Raw genomic sequence first — 19586 nt, forward strand, 5'->3', positions numbered from 1 at the left:
TCATTCCTCTTTGTTTTCATCACAGCGTTCAAAAAGTTTTGAAAAACTTAGGTCAATGCAATGATTTAAAAGCACAGAAGAAGTAGGTGAAAAACACTGTCGTTTTATTCAAGTTTCTGGCACAACTAGTTCAAGGTAGAAGCAAACACAAGGGTGTGAAAATTATTGTTGTTTCATTCAGATCTATTGGCACAACTGGCTCCATGGCAGAAACAGACTCAAAAGAAAGTGAAAAAACAAACACAAAACAAAACAGTGATGCCCGAGGTAACACCCCTGGAATCACCTAACTTCTGTACAACAGGACTGACTCGATACAACAAGACAGACCCTAGTCAAAAGGCTGACTCAAAACAACACAACAGAACTAACTCAATACCTAAGTCAAAAAGTGCAAAAACTAGAATTCGTAAATGCTCAAAAAAGTACGTGCCATACGCCACATCTAAAGTAGACCAAGCGCCGCCCGCAGGTGGTTCGTTCCCTGATCACATCACATTATCCTCCAGGTTCACTGATCCAGTGACGATAGACTTTGTTGAGCTTGGTGGGAGGATAACCTCGTTGCCAATCAAATCTTGTAATTCGTGACAAAGACGGAAGCAATTGTCGGTGCTATGACTAGTTTGTTGATGGTACGCATAGTACTGGGTAGCGTCATGACCAGATGGAAGACGACTAGGGAGAGGCCGAGGCTCGAGGGGTTTGAGATGCCCTTTTTCAGCAAGGATTTGAAGAGCCTTGGACAAAAACATATAGAGGGCAGGGAAGACCTTGCGACCTCGGGGTAAATACTTCGAGGTTTGAGGATTTTTGCTGGGTGTAATAGAAAAAGGATCGGCGGGTGCAGGCTTGGTCTGTTGATCTTTCCCAGGTGCAAAATTAGGGTTGGAGGAAATGGTTCTGGTATGTGTAACACGTCCGCGAGGGGCCCCGCTACAGTTCGGACTCGATTTGTGTATCACGGTTCTTAATCTGAACCAAAGAGTCCAAATCTGGCAAATCGTTTTGAGAAACAGATTTTTGAAAAGAAGTGCCAAACATGGACTGCTTTGCCAGATACAGAGTCGCCACCTAAATATTTTATTTTAAGGAGGAATTTAGGAAACCCTGACTCGGTGCCAAAGGCCACGTGTCCGTCATCACCAAAGTTGCCTCGGCTCGGGAACTTGCGTACGATTGGGGAAGGTCAGCTATGAGCACCCCCTCTCGCCTGATCCGAAGATCGGCCTCTACTAACCATGATATCCGTTTTTTAAAACGTTATGTGTTCTTATCCCGATTATTAGCCTAGAATTACTATGTTATGCGCACAGCACAAAAGTATAGACTAGATCGCCTAATTTGGAAATAAGCATTGCACATCCGTTTATTTTGGAAAAATGTTTTGGAATTTGCTACTCGCAAGTAGGCTAAAACACGGATTTCAATGAGCCATTCCAACTCAGACAATCCAAACTTCACCCACAGGCATTCAAGCAATTATATCACATAAGCAACTAGCCTCATGGTAATCATGCTATCATGGCAACACTCACACGCATGCAAGGATGCCAAAGCATAAATACTTACATCGTACTCCGTACCAAAACAAAAACTAGTTAGTAATCATATGCATGATCCTAGTTCATGTTTAAATGTCTAATGCAACGCATACGGAATGTCACTAGGGTAGGCTCGACTAGTCTATGAATGATATGTGAAAATGCACAAGTAGCATGTATTCAAGTTAGATTTGAAATACTAATGCAGTTAGCATGATGCGCCGAGCCTGGTGTATGCAATACTGATGAATGATGCACGCATGCATAGCATAAGGTATGCTAAATTAAACATGACCTATTACTAACCATCAAAGCAGGTAAGTAAAAGGGAGAAAGAAGTGGGGGTTGGAAGACATGCACACACTCACCCACACTTATTACAAATTCGCCCTCGCTCGGAGGGACCAAAAGAATAATACAACTCAAATAATGAATTAACTAACCTAGCTAATTAATTATTAGAGACCAACTAAATTAATTAAATGAATTAATTAATTTAAGAAAGCAAGAAAAAGGGCCTCGGGAAGAGAGCTCAATGCACGTGTGCTCGGGTCTTGCTCGGAAGTCCACTGCCATGCGTAGGCTGCCTCTGTTTTCCCTGCTCTAGCCCTCTGAAGACTGCCAAAGTCTCAAAATTGCTTCTTTGGACATTGGGGGATGCCACCGGCTAGAAGGAATCATCATCGGCTGTGATTCGGTGGCGATCGGCCAAAAATGAATCCATCGGCCACCGATGGATTGCCGGTCGGCACTCCATGCAGTCGATCGGCAAAAAGCTCTTGCAGAATCTGTTTGACAGCAGCAGAGGACAGAGCTTTGCATGGCAATGTAATTCAAGCAATGTATGCACCAACCATATCCCTTATCATGTTTATGACTCAAAGGGACATGGTCCTTGGTTCTCGGACCATCAAGCGCGCATTTCAATGCGTGATGACCCAAGAGACCAAGTTTTGCATGTTGATTTCAAATGTAATGCAATGCACATAGTCAAACCAAGGGGCTTCTTCCTCTATCATGACTCACTTCAAGAGGTGAGGCAATGCATGCACAATGCAATGCAACCTAGGCATACGGGCTAAGGATGCAACATGGCAATGCAATGCATTTATGCAAGCATGCAAGCGAATATGCAAGGCAAGCATGCAAAAAAGCAAATGATGGACTTAAGCATGGTTTAGGCAGCCCTCATTAGGCCTAAAACAGTGGCCAAAGTGCCCAAAAATAAAGGACTAATGGCATGCAAACATGCATGTATACAAGGACCAACACTTAGGCATAAAGAGACAATTCTCAAGCATACTTAGGAGGATGCAAACATGGACATATGGCATGCACACGAGCTTTGAAAATCAGGTTAATGATGGTGCTAAACCAAGCAAACGAGACAAACAAAGCATGCAATTGGTCCAAATACTTGAGGTAAGGCAAGGAGACTTAAACCATGGCCAAGCCAACCAAGCCCCACAAGGCCAAGAAGACTTAAAACATGTTCAAGGAAGACCTAAACAATGCTAAGGGAACACCTAGATGGCATCCAAGTATCCTAAAAACGGAAGCATGCAAAAGAGACCAAACATGGAGCATTCAACTCAAGCTTTTAAAGCATCAAAGAAGCATCAAGAGGCAAGCATGCAAGCATGTTATGAGGACTGAAATAGCATGGCAAGTGGTCCTAAACCACTGAAAATGATGCAAGTAATGCATACCACACAATCACACACTTAAGGCCAACAAGCCAAAATGCAAAGGGACTATGCAATACATGCTAAAATCGATCCAAACAACTAAGGGCAAACCTTAATCATGGCAAAATAAACATGAAAGCTTCACAAAGTCAAGCCTAAAACATGCTAGAATAATTGTTTACAACCTAAGGCATGTTAAGGCAACAAAATGGCATTACAAGGCATGTATGCTAAGCAAGCATGATGTACCAAAACCAACTAAAAACAGAGGCATATTATGACATAATAAGTACAAAAATCAGCTAAGGCATGGTCAACATGAACCTAAACATGGTGCTCCCTCAAGAGGCCAAAAAATGGTCCTTTTCAAGGACAACAAGGAGAGGGGGTGGCCCTCTCCTTCCTAAGACCTCAAGGCACCATCCCCACCTCTGAAATCCCTCAAGATTTCAGTGGTGAGGAGGCCCAAACTCAATGGTCCCAGAGCTCACACAAAATGGCACAAAAAGGAGCCTTACAAGCCTCAAAAGGGGTTAAACAACCTCAAATCACAAAACACTCTAAACAAACTATTTAGAGGGCCTAAAAACATAACTTTTTTATGTTATATACTAAACACAAAAATAGTTGTAAGGTAGGAAAAAATACAATGCAAGAAAGGGGTAAAAAGGAGCAAGCTTCTTACCCTTGAAGACCCTCTTCAACAATGGAGCTCCAGCAGCTTCTTTAGGTCGAAACCAGCTTCAAAACCTCCAAAACAACCCTCAAGAGGCCTCAGCTCCAAGGGATGGTGTGATGGTGGGTGGTTGTGAGCAAAAGTAAGACAAAACACACACACTAAGTTCAAGAGAGAGAGAGAGAGATATAGGATAGATATATAAATCCTAACCTAAAACCAGAGCTCTCTAACTATGTTTTCTAACTTGTCTAACCCTAAATCCAAGAGAGGAGACTCTCTCTTATAGAGCTCTTTCTTGTAAAGCTTGTCAAATAAGCTTGTCAAGAGAGAGATCCCTCCATACACGTGTATGGAGGGGAGAAAAGGTGGGTACCAGCTATCACAGCTGGCACAAAATATCTACCAAAAGTAGATGAACAGTGATCGGCCATTCAAAATTGCCATTTTGGCAAAATAAATGGCCGACCGGCAACAAATAGTGCCGACCGGCAATATACATTGCCGATGGCATAAAATCGCTGGCCAGTGGCCTCAAGCCATGGCTGGTGATGTGTGGGGATGCCTCACAAGGCATTCCCTGCCCCTCCAAGGCAAAACACAAGTGTTTGGTGCAAAACCAGACACAACACGGTCGAGTCAAGAGGTCCTGAGGCAAGGCGCGCAACCGAGACCTCCGAGAACTCAAGACGAACACAAACAAGGGTAATCACCAAGTGTTCCAGTGGTGACGTCCAAGTCTTGAGGACGGTCAAAAATGGGGTGTCTACAGTTGCCCCTCTTTGACAGAACTCGAAAGTCATAACAATGACGGGAGTGAATGTCAAAGCCCAGAGACGACCCATTTTTGACAAGGCCGAAGACTCAGACAAACATGCAAGACAAACAAGATATGCGCCCGATGGCAGGGGCAAAATGCAAGACAATGCACAGAGCCGGACATAACTTATGATCATGCAAAGAAAGCTGTGACGAAGCATAACATGCGACAGTTTTAAGCTAGCATTCACCAAACTACACTACAATGCAGAAAGGATGTAAGAGAATTATGCAATTCTCGATACGTCTCACTCGGAGGATACAATACCTGTGCGGCTCGTCTGGTTGCACCAGCCTCAAATGAACCGTACATACAAAACCTTAACAGCCTGCAGAAGTTGTTCATAGGGATCAGTGTCCGCCTCTACCTTCTTCTTACCACTCGCCTCAGCTTGATCAAAGGTTTGGGTTGCTACATCAGTGCGAAGTCCTGTTGTTGTCGACATGTCATTGCCAGGACTTGGGATGGCTTCAGGTTGACTGAGTTCAATTACAATTCGCCCCAATAGTGGAGGCTCTTTCGGCATGAAGTTCTCGGGATGTGATATGATTGATGGCGGAGCCGACATTCCGAAGGCTAGATCAGCCATAGATCTCTGAAGGTCGCCGATCATTCCCATCAGCTCAAAAGTGGTGGGCTCACGGGTTTGAAACAATTGGGGTTCCCAGATCGGATGTGCGGCAGGTGATCTGGACGGGTGTGGCATGTCAACATCGGTCTCACCCTACACGGTGATTCCTTGGTTCAATGCTACTGCCATGACCACGATTTCTTCTGAATTCTATGTCATCACGAGTGCTGAACTAAATAGAGGTGATATGACTGGTGACTAACGGATCAAATGAACGGGTAAGCCCTGATTGGTCTTTCTCTGGCTTGCCTCAACGAAGGAAAATACTGGCTGCTCTTGAACTGAATCTCTGACCTGACAAAGTCTATGAGCACAAATCTAATGAACCTGGGAGGATATCGAAGTCTTCTGAAGCTACGGTTCCAAGGCTACCCTAGCAAAAAAGAAAACAGGGAGCATCTCAGCCCAATTTTACTGGAACAGACATGAGCAAAGCTGAATGACTGCATTCTCTACTGAATTCTGCCCAAAAAAATTCTGCCCTGTAAACTGAATCTGATACCCTCAAGTAAAACTGATTCTCCAAATATTGATGCCCTCAGGCCTGATACCCAGACTTGCAAACTGATATACGCAACCTTGTAGAGACACATTCTGACCGCAAATAGCAAGCAAATGAGAGCCAAAACACCCCTATGTTGGGGTAGGGTTTCCCTGTCCTATTTTGTCAGGAGCTAGGGTTTCACTACGCATACAGCGGTTTCAAATAACCTACAATCGGGTAAGAAACCTGTCCTAGTTTGGAATGGTCACTATGGATTCCGATATGCACTAGGTCGAATGGTCAAAAAGGGTGCCTCGATAAAAATTGAGGTTTGTGGTCTCGTCAGGGCAGAGCCCGCAACCGGTCAGCCTCGTGGCACGCTTCTCAAAGTGAGCCTCCAGCAAACCATTCAGGAATAGCATACGGCAAACACGGTGTCCTAGGCGCACCAATGCAAATGCAATGCAAAGAGACACATAAGTGTAGTCAAAACAAGATATCATGAGTTCGAGCCAAGTTCTCTAATCCCCAGCGGAGTTGCCAGAAACTATGGACGCGCCCCGAGGACTCCCGAGAAAATCTCGTTTTGTTCTCTAGCATACCACAGTTCGGACTCAAATATCACGGTTCTGAATCTAGTCTCACAAAGTGCAATTTAAGACCAATAAATCACCAAAGAGTCCAAATTCGACAAATCGTTTTGGAAAATTGATTTTTAAGAAAGAAGTGCCAAACATGGATTGCTTTGCCAGATACAGAGTCGCCACCTAAATATTTTATTTTTGAGAAAATTTAGGAAACCCTGACTCGTTGCTTAAGGCCACGTGTCCGTCGTCACCAAAGTTGCCTCGGCGCGGGAACTTGGGTACGATTGGGGAAGGTCATCTATGAGCACCCCGCTCGCCTGATCAAAGATCGGCCTATACTAAACATGATATCTTGTTTTTGAAAACACATGTGTTCTTATTCCGGTTATTAACCAAGAATTACTATGTTATGCGCACGGCAAACAAGTATACACTAGATCGCCTAAGTTGGAACAAAGCATCGCATATCCGTTTGTTTGGAAATGTTTTGAAGTTTGCTACTCGCAAGTAGGCTAAAACACGGATTTCAATGAATTGTTCCAATTCAAGCAATCCAACCTTCACCCACAGGTATTCAGACAGTTATATCACGTAAGCAATTAGCCTCATGGCAAGCATGCTATACATGGCAATCAATAACACACATGCAGTATGCTAAAGCGTAAACACTCATAGTGTACTCCGAGCCAAAACAAAAAACTAATTAGAAATCATGCATGATCCTAGTTCATGTTAAGATGGCTAATGCAACACATGTAAAATGCAGCTAGAAATAGGCTCGGCTATTCTAAGATGGCATATGAGATGCGACAATTCGATACATGTATTCAACTTGGAATTGAAGTACAATGCAGTTAGTATGATGCGCCGATCCTGGTGCATGCAATACAGATGAATAGGTGCACGCATGCGAGCATAAGGTATGCTAAATGAAATATGCCTTAAAACTAACCATCGTAAGCAGTTAAGTAAAAGGGAGAAAGAAATGGGGTTGGAAGACATGCATCACACACACACACGCTTATTACAACAATTGTGCCCTCTCAACGGAGGGACCGCATAAATAATACAAACCAACTAATTAACTAACTTACAAGCTAATTAATTATTACAAAACTCTTAACTAATTAAACAAATTAATTAAGCTATGAAAACAGTAAAACAGCCTCGGGAAGAGGGACAAATGCATGCTTTGTTGGCCTCGCTCGGAAATCCATCGCCATGCCTCATGTTGCCTCTGTTTGCATTGCTCTGTACCTCTGAAAATTGTGCCAACTTCTGTGACACTGTTGAACCACCTCATGTACACTGTGGGAGGTCATCGACCAAAAGATAAGGTCATCGGCCAAAGTAATGGTGTCATCGACCACTAATAAGGCTCTCGGCCAGGAATAGTTAGCCGATCGGTACTGAATATGGATGGTTGACCATTTCTTCCTGCAGACTGCTCCTGTTGCTGCAGCAGAGGACGAACAGAGCATGACAATGCATTTACATGACAATGTTTGCACCACCACCCTCCCTATCATGTCATGAGCTCAAGGGAGTATAGTCCTCGACCCTCAGACCATCAATCACGCATTTCAATACATGATGGCCAAAGGAGCCAAGTGTGCAATTCAATATCAAATGAAATGTACAAAACACATAAGGGGCCTCAACATTTAACATGCTCGATCAAGAGGCAAGGGAATGCACACACAATGCAATGCAACCCTAGCAAGCATGTGACAACATGCAAACTAATAAACGTGCAGCAACATGAAATCCAAGCATACAAACATGCATGCATACAATGTAATAGGTATGCAATAACAATACCAACAACAAGCATGCAATGACATGTAATCTAACAAGTGTGCAAGGTGGTTGAGCATGCAACAACATGTCAATTAGTAAGCATGTAATAACATGTAATGGACCAAGTACGCGACAAACATATAAGCATGATGTAAAGTAACAACTTTGAACAACATGGTAAGATGCAACATGAACATGCAAACATGCAAGGCATGTAAAGATGGACAAGTATGCAACAACATACAAAATGAGACAAGCCTGCGACAACATGGTAAAATGGACTTAAACTAAAGATGGATAAACCTCAGCCATGCCCAAAATCAGTGGCCAAAATGCTATGGAAATGAAGACAAAGGTACGTACAAACATGCATGCCAATTGCCTATCACCAAAGCATAGGAGAGCAATTTTCAAGAACACTTAAAAGGGGACAAAGCATGCAAGTATGAAAATACTACAAGCTCTAAAATGATGCTAGGAATGGTACCAAATCACACAAATAAGCCAAGCAAGGCATACAAGAAAGCCTAAAACTTAAGGCTAGCCAAGGAGCTCAAACCATGGCTATGCAAAACATGAAGTAAATGGAAAGTATAATCCAAAACAGTCCTAGATCATGTCAAAATGAGCCTAAAACATGCAAGGACCAAAGCCAAAATAAGCTAGAATAAATGGCCAAAAGCATGAGGCATGCAAGGCCATAAAAGGGGTGTTACACTACACCTATCAAAACCAAACATTGCATGACTTAAACCAATAAAATCAGAGTTATGGCATGTCAAAGTAAGCCCAAAAACCCACTTAGATGGCATCCCAAAGACCTAAACATGATGGCATACACAATGACCCATTCATGAGGCATAAAACATCAACTCTTCAAAGCATTAAAGGAGTGATAAGTGCAAGTATATGAGCATACTATATGGACTGAAATAACATAACAAGTGATGCCAAATTACTGAAATGGCCCAAGTAAAGCATGCTAGTGACTTGGACACTCAAAGCTAACAAGCTAGATTGCATGGTAGCTACACAAAGCATGGCATGTATGATCAAGACAATGCAAAATAGAGCTTTAGCATGTCAAAACAAGGCTAAAAGTTTCTTGGAGTTGAGCCAAAATCATGCAAGAACGACATGTTACAACATGATGTATATTAAGGCAAATGAGGGGATTGCAAGACAAGTATATGGAGCATGTAAGAGGCCATCAAACCAACTTGAAACAGAGGTATATCATAGCAAAATAACATCAAATACTTGCTGAAATGGAGCTAAAACAAGCTAAGCAAACATGCTACCAATATAAGCCATTTATACTAGCATACAAGACAACAAGGAGAGGGGATGACTCTCTCCTATTTAAGACTCCAAAATCACCTTTCTACCACTAAAAATCCTTGGGATTTCAGTGGTAGAAAGGTCATGTAAAGCCAAGAACAAGAGCCAAAAGGGATGGCCTAAAATAAGGCCAAACAAGGCCTAAGAGGGGGTAAACAACCCCAAACCAAAAAGTGACCTTAAACAAAGGTCTCAAGCGTACAAAAATAGAACTTTTATCAGTTAAGAGATAAGCTTAAAACCATAAGCAAGAAGAGCTAAAAGGTTAAGCAAGAATGGGGTATTAAAAGCAAGTTTGCTCACCCTTGTAGAACCTCTTCAAGAACAAAGCTCCAGCAACTTTTCTAATCTCAAAGCACTCCAAGAACTCTAAAATTAACTCCCTAGTGCCTCAGCAACAAGAGGATGGTGTATTACTAGGTGCTCTAATGCAAAAGTAAGACAAAATCACACTTTAAGGCACAAATACACACACAAATCAAGAGAGAGGGAGATATAGAGATAGATAGATACAACTTTTCTAACCCTATTTTTCAGAACCTTTGAGAAGGGAGGAGGAGCTCCTTTCTTATAGAATTCCAAATTCTAAAGCTTCCTAAGCAAGCTAATCAAGGGGCAAATCCCTCCATACAAGTGTATGAAGGGGGGGAATTGTGGATGCTAGCTATGACAGCTGGCATAAAATATCTGCATAAGGCAGATGAACAGGGCTCGGCCAAAAAATATGACCGATCGACCAACACAAGGGCCGACCGACCAAAAAGAGTGTCGATCGGCCAAAACTTTTGGCCGATGGCAGGAAAACAAGGCCGATGGCTTCATGCCTTGGCCGGTGGGTTGAAGGAATGGCCAACAAGCCACCCTCCTCCCTCAGAAGCAAAAACACAAGTGCTTGGTCCACAACCAAGCACAAAACAGTCAAGTTGAGAGATCTTGAGGCAAGGTGTGCTGCCGAGACCTCCGGGAACTCAAAACGAACACGAGCATGGATGATCATCGAGTGTTCAAACGATGATGTCCGAGTCTTGAGGACGGTCAAAAATGAGGTGTCTACAATGTGAAACTAGCCAGTTTATCTGCCTTGTTATTTTCTTCTTAGCCGATTTGCTTTATTCATACAGCTTCAAATTCCGTGATCTCCTTTCTGACCAACTCTTGATACTTAGCTATTCGATCATCCTTTGCCTCATAGTCGCCTGATATTTGGTTGACTACTAGTTGGGAGTCACTATACACCACAAACTCAGTGGCTTCCATGCGGAGTGCTGACTTTAGCACGGCTAACAATGCTTCATATTCAGCCTTGTTATTGGATGCTGGAAATCCAAGGTTGATTGCCTATTCAATGGTCAAGCCATCTGGTGAGATGAGAACTATGCCAAGTCATGCACCATGCCTATTGGACGCTCCGTCTACGAAGAGCTTCCACATATTTCCTATGAAAAACTTCCAGCAAGTGGAGGGGTCCGTTGACACCTTAGGATCAGAGACACTAATGATGTTGTCTTCTAAGTCGTTGTCCGTTATTGGGATATGATCTATGCTGCCTGACTATTCTAGGACTTCACCCTCAGGTAAGTCCTTGCTTGTAATGGTGCAGTTTCCTCTTTCTTCCTTTTTTGTAAGGCTAAATGGTTCGTGATACAGTTGAGTGACCTGTTGTGGGGGCTGCACTATCCCTGGGGCACCTTCCCCCCTTTCATCGATTAAGTCGATCAGGCAAACTTGATGACTTCCTGGGGCAAACTCGGCCACAAAGTCTGCCAAATCTTGGGCTTTTATTGCAGTTCTTGGTTGAAACTTGATGTCAAACTGTCCTAACTCCACGGCCCACTTCAAAATTCGCCCAGAAAATCTACCCTTTCAAACAAGGCTTTTAAGGGGAAGGCTATTAAAATGATCAGAGTGTGGGTATGGAATTAGTGCGACAATTTTCTAGAAACCATCATCAAAGCTAAGGCTAACTTCTCCAAAGGTAGTTACCTTGTTTCGGCGCCCAGCAATGTCTTGTTAACATAAAAGATGGGCATGTATTGTAGTCTCTCAGCTCGTACCAACACTGCGTTAACTGCATGCTGGGAAACTGCTAAGTATAGAAAAAGTTCTTCTCCTGGTATGAGGGTTGCCAACAACGGTGGAAAAGTCATGTATTCTTTTAAGCTCTTTAGGGCTTGGTCACACTCTTCATCCCATTCAAACTTAGCCTTAAGTGCCTGAAAGAACGGTCGACACCTGTCTGATGACTGACTTATGAATCAGTTTAGTGCTGCAGCCAGGCCTGTGAGATGTTGTACTTCTTTGACTGTGTTGGGCCTCTCTAGATCTTGAATGGCTTTGATTTGAGACAGATCGGCTTCTATACCCCAGTTGGTCACTAGAAAGCCAAGAAATTTTCCTAACCCCACACCAAATATGCATTTGGATGTGTTCAGTCGCAGTCTGTGGCTTTCAAAATAAGAAACATCTCAGCCAGGTCCTTAAGATGGTCCTCTTCATTCTTGCTTTTGACCACCATGTTATCTATGTAAGCTTCCATTGTTCTTCTTAACAATGGCTCAAACATTTTGGTGATCATTTATTGAAACGTTGCCTCTGCATTTTTAAGGCCAAAAGGCATGACCTTGTAGCAATATAATCCCCTAGGTGTTGTAAATAATGTAACCTCCTAGTCCAGTTCATACATAGCGATCTGATGGTAACCACGATACACATCAAGAAAGCTAAGTCGATTATGACCTGCAATTATGTACACCAGTTAGTCTATCCGTAGTAGAGGAAAGTTGTTTTTTGGGCACGCTTTATTGACTGTCATGTAGTCCACACAAATGCGCCACTTTCCATTATTTTTTGGCACCACTACCATGTTGGAAATCCACTTGGGATAGTGAACCTCTCTGATTGCCCCTGCTTCCAATAGGTTTCCCACTTCTTCCGCTACTATCTCGGTGTGGTGAAGTGCCGATCGGCGAGTTCGCTATATAATTGGTCTGGCGGTTGGGTAGACATTGAGTTGATAGCAGATGAAGTTGGGGTCAATGCCAGGCATGTCATACGGCGTCCAGGCAAACACTTCGATGTTAGAGGTCAAAAACTCCATAATCTCTATTCTCTCGGTGCTGGATAAAGATGAGCCGAGCAAAAAGAACCTCTATGGGTTTTTCTGATCTATCTTTACCTCTACCAAGTCTTCCATTGCTTTCTGTTCGGCTGCCTTGCCGATGTCTATAAACAGCTCGTTGCTTTCTGGCTCCTCTACCATTTGTATGAACCATTTTTGCAGCCCGGTTGTCGTTTACTGTTACGAAGCACTGCTTGGACATGATTTGGTCTCATAAGACTTCTTCAATCATTCCAGCTTCGTTAGGAAACCGTATGACCTGATGGTAGGTTGATGCTACTACCCGCATGGCATGCAACCATGCTCTTTCCAAGATCATATTGTAAGTGGAAGGGACTTTCAATACCCAGAATTCCACTTGTTTTGTCATCGTTCCTGCTTTGACCGACAAAATTATCTTGCCAATCGGCCATTCTAGCATTAAGTTGAAGCCGACCAAAGGGGATGTCGCGGGTGCTAAGTCTTTGTCCTCGAGTTTGAGTTGCTTGAATGTCTCATAATACATTTTCTCGCATGAGCTTCCTTGGTTAATCAAGATCTGCTTGATGTCGTAGCTTTTAACCTATAGTGTAACTACCAATGCGTCATTGTGAGGGCTTTTCAACCTTGCTAAGTCCCTATCAAAGAAGGTGATGATGTTTGTTGCCTCTGTCTTCCCTCTTTTTATGGTAAGTTGTATACTCAGTACTTTTCGCATGTGTTCAGCCTTCTTTATCATCCACCTAAGTTCACAAACTCGTTCAGGCTCAATGATCCCATGAATCACGTTGATCACGCCTTTAGGCGGACCATCGGCTGGCATCCCATTTGGCGCATTGTGGTTCTGAGGGCTTGGTCGGGCTCCCCCTTCAATATACTAGTCCAAGTGCCCCGCGGTCACTAATTCTTCCAAGTGCTTCCTTAGTGGCATGCAATTTTCAGTTCGGTGCCCTACCTCGTTGTAAAAGGTACACCTATATCTATCATCATAGCCCTTCTGCGCTTCTCCCAACTTGGCTGGCCACCGAATGAAGGGTTTGTCGCATATTTCGCTAAGAATCCGATAGATAGATTTATTGAACACTGTAGTGATGGCAATATGGACTCTCAACCTCCTCGCATGGGCGCCTTCACCATTCAGTCGTCTGCCTCAACCATTTTTGTTCGGTCGTTTCTCCTGGCCAACCATATTAACGTTTGCTATGGGCTTTTTGTCTGACATCGTTGTTGTGCCAGACTTTACCTTGGCGCGAGCGTTATCTTCCTCTACCCTTATGTGTTGATGCACTCTCTTCATTAGGGCTTCCATTGTGAGGGGTGTCGTCATTGTCATGGAATCTCTCAATTTATTTCCTATCGGCAAACCCCGTTTGTACTGTGCGATAGCTAGGTTTGTGGGGTAATCTCCAATCTGATTAAAATTCTCCCAATACCGATTGTTGTAAGACTTCAGTGTTTCTTTCTCGCCCATGTCGATGGAGAGCAACTGGTCTATTTCCACCAGTGTCTTGGTGTTTGTCTTAAACCTAGTGACGAATGTCTCTACTAGCTGTGCCCATAATGCTATGCTTCCTTCTGGCAACCCCTCAAACCTGGTCAAGCCTAAGCTCGAGGGAAACAAGATACACATTAGAGCCTCCTTTCGTCGATATACGGCCATAACTTGACGAAAGTGGCGAAAGTGCATGTAGGGGTCTGACTTCCCTTCATAAGTAGTGAACTTAGGCTGATGAAACCCTAAGGGTAATGGTACGTTTTCTATTACCGGAACGAACGGCGAGCTTTGTAACCTTGCCAATGCTTTGTCTATGGGTTCGTAAGCAAGACGCGGTACTGGCATTCTAACCTCAACGCCTCCATGTGTCCTAGGAGCCAATCACTGCAGAGCAGAGACCCTTTGGGGGGTAGCGCACTTGGGCATCTTCTCTCTTTCGAGCCCTTTCTTCTTGTACTGGCTGCAGATCTGCTGACCTAGGCAACTCGGTGTGCTGCGAAGTCGTTTGATGTGTATACGACGGTCGATAACTGCTTCCTTCTGTGTAAAACCTTTCTGTCCTCGTTCTCTCAGGCCTGGAGTAATGAGTCTTGGAAGTCCATGATTGTGTATTGCCTGTCCTGAGGCTTCTGTTTTTCGCTTGCGATATGGTGACTTGTCTATCACGCTCTCCTGAGTGGCGAGAGTGCGTTCTGCCTTCGCAAATCTCTTCTTTTGCTAACCGTTTTAACTTTATCTGGCGCTTCATTGTCTCCATGTCAGCTGCCATTCTCTTTATCAATTCGTCTTGCTCCCTTACGCGATCTTCTAGAACCTGAGGATCCATCCTCCGCCTCTATTATCAGGGCTTGGAGAGTAACGAGGACTTGATCCCTGTCTTTCTTGTGCATCTCTTCATGGGTTCCGTCACTGGGGATCCAAGTCTGCCATAGGCGGAAGAAAAGGTAGAACTTCGCGCCTCCCGCCCCCCTACGGGGTTTGTCTGTCAATAGGAGAATGTGGCAAGTTTTCATTGTGCACCATTGAATTTAATTGAAGAAAAAACTCAATCAAAAGGTTTGTTCTCTGTGTGTTCCCACAGATGACGCCAATTCTACGAGCACAGAATAATCTTCTCGTATTATCCTGTTGATTAAGTTTGCACTCCTCCAAACGTCGTCATTTTGCTACTTGAAAACACAAACGTGAGCTAGCCGGCGGGTGTGTGCCAGAAACCCCTTCGATGCCTAAGTCAACAAAATAGACAATAGACAATAAGCTCTGTGTATTTGAGAGTAAGAATTGCGATGCCTATGCATAGGTCCTGTCATGAGCTTTTATAGATTCCGCTTGGCATAATCGTAGTAGGACTCCAATTCTCCTTAGCAGAGTCCTCCTAGGAATCACACTCCTAAGGATAATGCATATCCTGATAACACCCTCATCACTACCAACCAAGTGAAATGGCCACACCCTCATGCTCGGATATACATTCGCGACCGAGCTGCCTTATCGCGGTCCAGTACCGCTCGGTTCGTGTGACTGGAAGCCAATCTACATAATGACACCCTGCCGAGCTACACATAGCTTAGCTCTCTTTATTGACAACATCTCGATCCGATAAAGGACCACCTTCAGATAGCTAGGTCCAAGCCTTGGCAACTGGCCTAGTAGCTTCTTAGCCCAAGATCGAGCTACACCAACTCTTACCTCGGCCCATTATGCGGCCCAACTTTCAAAGAAGACTCTTCTTAGCTCGACCCAATTTGTTCACAAATTACCCTCTCAAATGACAAAATATTTTGTCGCTAATTACTTACAAATATGTTCCCAACATAGTGTATTGGAGACAAAAAGAAAAATCGTCACAAATTTATCCCTTTCAATGACAAATTTATTTGTTCGTCTCTAAGACCTTTTAGCAACAACGTTTTGGTGACAAAATGGGTGACGAAAAACTTTTCGTCATAATTAGTTTGAGTGACGAAATGTGTACATTTTGAGACAAGTTTGTTTCGTTTTTAAATCCCAAATTTTTTGTAGTGAGAGAAGGTAAGGAAGAAGAAGATGGTTAAGGACCAAGATCGAAGTCGGACTTGACGGCCATGGCGGTGAGGAGTTCGTGACGATGGGACAAACACGAACTAAGAAGAAAATGGTTGGACTCGACGACCTAGTGGTGAGGAGTTCACGATGGCAGGATGACCACGCACCTAGAAGAAGAAGAAAAAGAAGAAGAAGAAGAAAAGAGATAGAGAGAGAAATGAAAGAGGATCGCAGTGGTGAGAGGTGGTCGGATCTATTGAAGAAGAAGAAGAAGAAGAAAAAGAAGAGAGACACAGAAGGGGGAGGCTGCCGGCAACCGAAGAGTGGAGTGGAAGTGGAGGTGAATATGGATGGTTAGGTTTAGGGTTGGAATGAGAGAGATGGGTAAAAATGTAAATTGGTGTTAGGACAAAATTGTAATAAAAAAAAATTAAAAAAATGTGTAGGTCCAAAGGAAAAAGACAGATGCTAACAACAACACTTATTTATTTATTTATTTATTTTTAAGGTATCAGAGGCCCATATCGAAAGTTCACTTTGAGCCCCAAAACTGTCAGAGTCAACCCTGATATTCATTGAGATTGAGTCATAATGATGTTTTGAAAAAAGATTTGAGTTATATTACACTTTGAGGTTAAAATTGTGTTTATATTGGCTAAACTTTTTTGCACTCTAAGGTTTCGTTTGTTTCGACGTAAAATGTTTTTATTTTTGTGTTTTGGCATTTAGTTGACAGTTGAAGCAAAAATATTTTATTGTCTAAAAGAGAAATTTTGATTTAATAAAATGTCATGTATAACTTTTTAGTGAGTTAAAGGTACTATGAAAATGCTAAATGTGTTGAAAAGGTATTGAATGAAAGTCAAATTTGTAAAACTTAACTCACGAAAATTTTAAAGATAAGTCATTTTTTGAAAAATGATTAAAAAAATATCTTACTTATTTTTTGTTCAACCAAACAACGAAAAATGAGTAAAATAGAAAAATATTTTGCATTAAAACAAACGGAGCCTAAATTTTGAATCCCATCTTTTCTTGTTTCTAATGTTTTAAATTATATATGGTTAATTCCATTGTTAAAAATGATGATAAAATTTATGACTTTATTCTTGACTCAAGTGAATGAAAAATTCAGCATATTTATGAGTGTCATTTCTAAAATTTCTCACGAAACTAAAATTTATTTATTAGGAATTTAAATGATTGTTGTCTATGTTAAATGTAATAGTAATTTATTACGAAAGTGGTTTAGAGCATCTAATTTTTATTTTACCTTTTGATTTTTTATTGATTTTATTTTTATTTTTATTTTATACTATCCTTTATTGGTAGTGACTAGAGCAAGTTAGTTGAGGGTTGTTATGAATGCTAAATATTGTATAATTATTCCATTATTTTTAGTCAATATACACTTTTATGATGTTAATTATTTCAACTTAGGCCTCATTTGAGAAATAGTAATTTTAGTATAAAAGTTAAAAAGTTGTTAAAAAAATCAAAAAATTTATAATCTATATCAAAAAGTTAAAGATTTTTTTTTCTCTCTACTTTTTATATATTTTTTTTTTGTGAAAAATTAAAAAATCATTCCAAACATATAAATTTTTTTTACTTCATATTTTAACTAAAAAATTTAAAAATTACTAAAATAACATGTTTTCAAAGGAGGCCTAATGCTTCAATTAATCCTTACTTTTGTGGGAAAACTTGACAATTACAACGTGGACTAAGCACATGGCCTTGGTAGTGTCGGCTAGAGGGGAAGAGAAGAGAAAGAGGAACATAACATGTATTAGTTTGTTTGGTTATAGTGTTAATGTTGAGGTGAGATGTTTGGTTGTAGTGATGGTAGATAAAAGGGGGACATAAGAGCAATTTTGACATTTTAAAAAATTAAACTTCTTAGCCTACATCTTTGAGAAGAGCAGTGTTTTTCTCTACACCGACCGTAAACTACTTTATTTAGCTGACCTTTTTTTTTTTTTTTTTTTTGTATGGTTTGTTTGGCCATTTGGGATTTTATTTCTGTATGTTATTGTTTTTAATATAATTGTTTTTTGTAGTCTGAAAAAAATAATAATAATAATAATAGAGGGATAATAATAATAATAATAATAGTGGGGAGGTCCATGTTTATTGTCGAAAAAGTAGGAAAGGATGTCAGTGTAATAAACCCAAAACAAAATGTAATTTGTTTGTATATAGAAAATGTAATTTGTTTATAGATGTTATTTATTTTAAAAAACAAAAAAAAAAATATACATAATTTGTCCTCCCCATCCTCCTTCCTATCAATACAGCAATGACTGGATAAGAAACATACAAGATGCACTAGCATATATGCATAATACACACACACAGAGGACCTCAAGCTTTCTTGCCAATATCAGTGTAAAGACCAGGACCTTTGCCCATTATTTCCTGCAAAACTGGAGACCAAAGTGCAGATGAGAGACAGACAGAGCTCTGTTGGTAGAAGCGACGAAGAGGTGCAAGGGGCAATCTATCTATACTATATATTAAGCACAAGGGGGTTTTTAACTCCAAAGTCTGTGGGAGTTCCAATTTCCTAATCTTAATTTTCTAATTTTTTGATTTAAAAAAAAAAATCTCAGCATTTATTGACATCTCCTAACTCACAATTCCTTTTGACTTCTCTCATAATTATTGCAACACCCTTTTCAATTTCTCCCATACACTATGGTTACACACAAAAATTAAAAAAAAAAAGATAATAATTTAGCTATAAATCTCAAAAAGATATAATATTTAAATTTGAATTATGATTTAATAATATAATTATGTATTTTTTTTATGTATATCTATCCAAATTTTAAATCACTTAATGAGAAAAATTAATCAATTTTTCAAAATTATTGATTTTTAATTTACAAAATAGATTAAAAAAACTATTGACTGATTTATTTATTTAATAACAAAAATATTTCATAATCTCTCCCTCCTAATCTCTCTCACAAATTTTCAAAAAAAAATATTAAAACTTGCATTATTTTTCTCTTCCCCAAAAAATCAGATAATATTTTTTATTAAAGTTGTAGATATCTACCTATATTTTATATATTATATTATAGCATAACAAAAAAAAATTAAAAAACAAATTTTTTTTTAAAGTTTATCTAAATAAACTTTAAATCAATAAAACTAACATGTCTATCACATATCTAACTCACATCATAACTTACCTAAATAATAATAATTAAAAACAAATGAAAACTACAGATAAATTAAATTTAAAAAAAAAAGATACCCACAACTCCATCTTAAATAAATTGAAAAAAAAAATCCGAATAGAAATCACACAAAAATAAAAATAAAAATAAAAAGATATATCTATCTATATATATTAAGAAAAAGGAGGTTTTTAATCCCTCAAGTCT

At 40.7% G+C, this 19586-nt stretch overlaps 1 protein-coding gene across 1 annotated transcript; it reads right to left on the reverse strand.

Annotated features, from left to right (window-relative positions):
- Positions 1-10684: 10684 nt before the first annotated feature.
- On the reverse strand, positions 10685-14508 carry LOC145803547 (uncharacterized). The gene is made up of 2 exons (XM_082896846.1): positions 13912-14508; positions 10685-10909 (listed from the first exon to the last, which is right to left on the reverse strand). The coding sequence occupies exons 1-2, from the start codon at positions 14506-14508 to the stop codon at positions 10685-10687; spliced, it is 822 nt and encodes a 273-aa protein (XP_082752972.1).
- Between the last annotated feature and the right edge of the window lie 5078 nt (positions 14509-19586).

The sequence above is a fragment of the Camellia sinensis genome, chromosome 12 (genome assembly GCF_055761805.1).
Source record: "Camellia sinensis isolate YWXY chromosome 12, ASM5576180v1, whole genome shotgun sequence".
Classification (NCBI taxonomy): Eukaryota; Viridiplantae; Streptophyta; class Magnoliopsida; order Ericales; family Theaceae; genus Camellia; species Camellia sinensis.